The 4,737-nt window shown below is 51.6% G+C and overlaps 1 protein-coding gene, 1 non-coding gene and 1 pseudogene across 2 annotated transcripts in view; all 3 read right to left on the bottom strand.

Moving 5' to 3' along the window:
• LOC101565317 lies at nt 1–1,473 on the bottom strand (annotated as a pseudogene).
• Nucleotides 1,474–4,365: 2,892 nt separating this feature from the next.
• On the bottom strand, nt 4,366–4,438 carry Trnar-ccg. The gene has a single exon. It is a non-coding gene; the product is annotated as a tRNA-Arg (tRNA).
• The window catches only part of LOC101579517 (DET1 homolog), an 8,306-nt gene continuing 7,957 nt past the window's right edge, over nt 4,389–4,737 (bottom strand). Inside the window, 1 exon segment of the mRNA XM_023712065.1 lies at nt 4,389–4,685. Within this exon segment, the coding sequence (XP_023567833.1) occupies nt 4,389–4,685 (297 nt within the window).

The following is a 4,737-nucleotide window of genomic DNA, read 5'->3' as shown; positions in this document are numbered from 1 at the left end:
GCATCCCTTGGCCATTAGCTGAATCTCCATGTGGAGGAAATTTTTAGCTAATGCCAAGTGGAGATGCAGAAAATACTATTTTGTCTTGGGGCTGTGCACAGGAACCACAAAGCAGGAAAGCACTAAATACTGCTGAGACCATCCACTCCAGGAAGGACTTTACCTTCTAGGAGCTCCAAACTGGCACCTCCTCCAGTGCTCACACGGCTGACGTTAGCCTCTGTGTTCCATTCACCACCTCATCCGTGAGGGCTTTGGTGCCCTTGGCTAATGCTTCCCATTCACATACCCTCCAGGTCCATCCACACAATCTGCTTGGCACAACCGGCAGCCCAGCATACTGCTTGCTGCTCTCAGGACCACAGCCCAAGCTCCCCCACCCAGCAGGTATGCCAGAGGCCACAGTGGCTCGGCCAGTCTTGGCCTTCTCATCAAACTTGTTGGCAGTGACAATGTCAACAGGCAAGGTAATCTTCACGCCATTCTCAGCTTTGGTCTTCAGGTCTTTAACAATCCTGGATTCCTCTTCATCAAACAGAGAAGTGCCAGTCTCCATGTTGTTGAGCACCTTAAGGAAGGCAAAAGCCATTCCACCACCAATAATCATTTCATCGACTTTGTCCAGCATATCACTGATGAACTGGATCTTATCTGCAACTTTAGCTCCGCCCAAGATGGCCAGGAAGGGTCGCTCTGGGTTCTCCAAGGTCTTAGCAAAATAGTTCAGCTCCTTCTTCATCAAACATCCACTGGCCCTCTGTGGAAGATTGACTCCCACCATAGAGCTGTGGGCTCGGTGTGCAGTGCCAAAAGCATCGGTGGCACAGACACCCACTAGCATGGAAAGTGGAGCTCGGAAAGCATCGATTTTGGCCGGCTCAGCTTTAACCTTGTTCCCAGAAGCTTCTTTCCCCTTCCCTTCCTCCTCCACACGAAAGCAGAGGTTCCCCAGCAGGATGACAGACCCAACTGGTGGGTCAGCACAGGCTTTCTCTACTTCTAGACCACACAGTCCTTCAGGAATAGAACATCCTGGGGCTGGAGAGATGGCTCAGTGGTCTAAAGCACCTATTTGAAACAAGCTTGGCAAAGCACAGGGACCGCGGTTCGATCCCCAGCACCACATGCCAGCCAGACCCGCCCCCTGGTGGGCTGAGCTGGCCACACACACACACAATAAATAAATGTAATAAAAAAAAGGAATAGAACATCTTTGTCCAGCAGAGATTTGAGTTCTATAGCAACTGGCTGTAAGGAGAACGTGTCAGGCACTGGGACACCATCTGGCCAGCCCAGGACAACTGATTTGGTCCCATTGTCCAAGCAGAATTTGATGCTTGGGACAGCAGCCTTGATTCTTTGGTTGTTGGTTATCTGGTTATTCTTCACAGGAACATTGAAATCCACTCTCATCATGAGTCACTTCCCTTTCACTTCCAGCTTGTCCAGAGTCAGCTTGTTAGAAAGCGACATTTTGGTAATAGAGCAGAGGCAAGAAGCCAGAGACTCAGAGGCTGTCGATGCACCTGTAGAGTGCCAGAGATGAGTGCAGAATTGTTGTTTTTTGTTTTTTAAATTTTTAAATTTTATTTGTGTGTGTGTGTGTGTGTGTGTGTGTGTGGCCATCTCAGCCCACCAGGGGACGAGGCTGGCTGGCATGTGGTGCTGGGGGATTGAACCGCAGTCCCTGTGCTTTGCTAAAGCTTATTCTAAGTAGGTGCTTTAGACCACTGAGCCATCTCACCAGCCCCCAGAATTGGTTTTGCTTTGTAGACATTATCAGTTTGAGGAAGTTCCTCTATTCCTAGTTTGCTGAAAGTGTTTTTTTCTAAGTGCTGTACATGTTTCAGTGTTTTCTGAGTGTTGTGTACATTCAATAAATTTCTGTCTCTACTAGTATAATGACAGTTTTCTTTAGTCTGTAAATGAGATTGATTACCAATGAGCCAGTACAGTACATGTCTTAGTTACTCTTCTCTCATTGCTGAGACAAATACCCGACACTCAGGCTTAGGGAAGCAAAGGTTTATTTAGCTCACAGTTACTGGAGGTTTCATAGTATAAAGCAGCCTTAATCACATAGCAAGACCTTGAGACACAGCTCTCCCGTGCTACAGGGTCTGGAAGAGAGGCTGAGGTACTGCCGTGTCCAGAATGATCTGCTCCATACCTCCAAGAGAGGCCACCAGGCGGGTGTGTGTGTGTGTGTGTGTGTGTGTGTGTGTGTGTGTGTGTATGTTAGGGAGGGCATGTTGTGAGTGTAATGGGTTGCTCCTTTCTGGCCCCGCCCCTCAAGTTCCGCCCTGGTCCTCTGGCCCCGCCCCTCAAGCCACTCGCGGGTCCTCCAGCAGCATCTGCCCCATGACCTACATGAGGCTTTGGAGGACAACTAGACATGAACCATAACAGTACGCCTGGAATAAAGCCCACTTGATTGTGCTGTATAATTCTTCTCTTGCATTACTGGATTCCATTTACTAGTATTTCATGAAGGACTCTTGTATCTGTCTGTAGGAGACAGTGGTCTGAGGATTTCCTGTCTTGCGTCTCCATCTAGCCCTGCTGTTAAAGTAATTCTAGCCTCAGAATGAAGTGACAAGTGACTGTTTCTATCTTCTGGAAGAGATTGCAGATAACTAACTTTTTTTTCCCCTTAAATATTTGACAATAATGCCAATGCATCATCTGGGTGCTACATGTGATATATTGTGTCAACTTGAGAAGTTTATAAGGTTCATTAAGCAGCTCAGCAGGGGGGCAGGGTCCTCCTTCGTAAACACCCTCATCCTGTGCAAGAGCACAGCCAGAGATGGCGGGAGTCTACCCCAGCCCCGGGCCTCGGCAGCCAGGTTACCACAAGGGCAGAAAAGAGGCCCCCCCTCCGCCTTTACTGTCTTCTGCCCCCTGAACTGTTGCTCCCGTGCCATGCTGCCCTGCGTGGAGCCAGCTTGTTGGAGACTGAAACTTCTACAAACTGTGAGCTCAATAAACCCTTCTCTTAAATGTTGAGGGTGGGGCATTTTGTCCCAGCAACGAGGGGAAAGTAGCCAAGACATGGGCATGTGCTTTACTGTTTGGGAGGCTATTAATGATTTCAGTTTCTTCAATGGTTACAAGAACTCTTGAGCTTATCTATCTCTGCTTCTGTGTGTTTTAGTAAACTGGATCCTGGGGTTAGGTCAGGGTTCTGCGCTTCCCGTCCTGTGAGCTCACACCTGTGAGCTCTGAGTTTGGCCCAGGGTCTCTTAAGACCAAACACACCATCACTTCCAGGTTCTGCCCCTAGGAAAGAAAGGGCAGGAGGCCACTGAGTCTGAGCTCAGGTGTGGGGCCTCACCCACCATTCGGAGCCTGTCTGCTGAGACTCGGGGTGGAAGTCCCTTGCCACAGGAAGAGGAAAGCAGCAAAATGCAGAGGTAATGTGGGGAGGAGGCTCCAAGGAAGGGAGTAAGCACATCTTCGCCCTCAGAAAAACATGTTTTCCTTCAGGGTTGGGACCGGAACCCAGGACCCAGCCCATGGATGCGAGGGGACCAAGCCTTCACTCTGACCCTTCCTACCCTCAGCTCTACTGTCATCGCTGCCCACAGGGCACCCCATGCTGAGTGTGAGGAGTGAGGCTAGGAATTGTTCCAAACATCACCAGGGGCAGGAGCAGGGAGAGCCCCTAGCTGAGAAGGTCATGCTCGTTGCTCTGCTTCATCGACTCTGGACGGGTATTCTTGCATGTGTTTTGTGGTGCTGGGTATCCACGCCCAGACGTGCTTAGCGCACTCTCGTGGCTGGGGAGCTGCCCCCAGCCTGGGAACCATCCTGCCGCCTTACAGCATGGATGGATCTTGGAAGCATTTTGCTACGTGAAATAGGCTCAGCACCAAGGTCTGGATGCTGCATAATTGCACTTTCACGAGAAGTCTAGAACAGCCACATGTGTGGAGGCAGGAAATGGCTTGGAGAGGAGCAAGAGCTGAAGGAAAATGGGGGCTAACGGTTGCACAACTTCTGCTGGAGGCAGTGAAAGCATTAAATTATGTATGAAAAATTTTTAATGACTATTGTATATATATTTTACCATATGAAAACAAAACAATTATGATAATAAAAAACAAAAGTTGGTTTTAATATTGAGAGTCAGCTCCAAAAGTAATACATCTTGGCTTAGTTTCCACATTTACCTCTCGGTTGTGTAGCTTCGGGAGAGAAGCTAAACTGTTAGGCCTTGATCGCGGTCTCTGCCAAGTGGGAACGTTAAGAAGGCTCCGGGTTGGCGCGCGCGTGCCTTCCGCAAACGTAAGCGCTCTTGCGGTCACACCTGGGACCCTTATCCGCGGGCTCCACCGCCACCTCCTCGGAAGGCAAAAGCCTCGACCACGAAGGGACTCGAACCCTCAATCTTCTGATCCGGAATCAGACGCCTTATCCATTAGGCCACGCGGCCGGCGGCGGGGAGCTCTGGCCACGTGGACCCAAAGGCCGGGGCGCCGCGAGCAGGCCGGGCCGGGACGCGGCGGGGCCCGAGGCAGCAGGCCTGCAGGCAGCGTCGGCCCCGCGATCCCTGGAGCGACCGGCCGCCCTAACAGTGACTCCCGCAGGCCGTCGGGCAGCCGCTCCTCCGCGCCACCGCGTGCGCTCGCGGGCTCGCCGGGGACCTCCGGCTCTGCGGCCCCCACGGGCCGCTCCGTCACCTTGGGGCGGGGACAGGGCCGCGCGGGTCGCAGAGGCGGCCGGCGGGCGAGG

This window comes from Octodon degus, unplaced genomic scaffold (assembly GCF_000260255.1).
Source record: "Octodon degus isolate 3935 unplaced genomic scaffold, OctDeg1.0 scaffold00023, whole genome shotgun sequence".
Lineage (NCBI taxonomy): Eukaryota > Metazoa > Chordata > Mammalia > Rodentia > Octodontidae > Octodon > Octodon degus.
The sequence above is the reverse complement of the archived record's forward strand: the minus strand, read 5'-3'. Positions and strand labels throughout refer to the sequence as shown.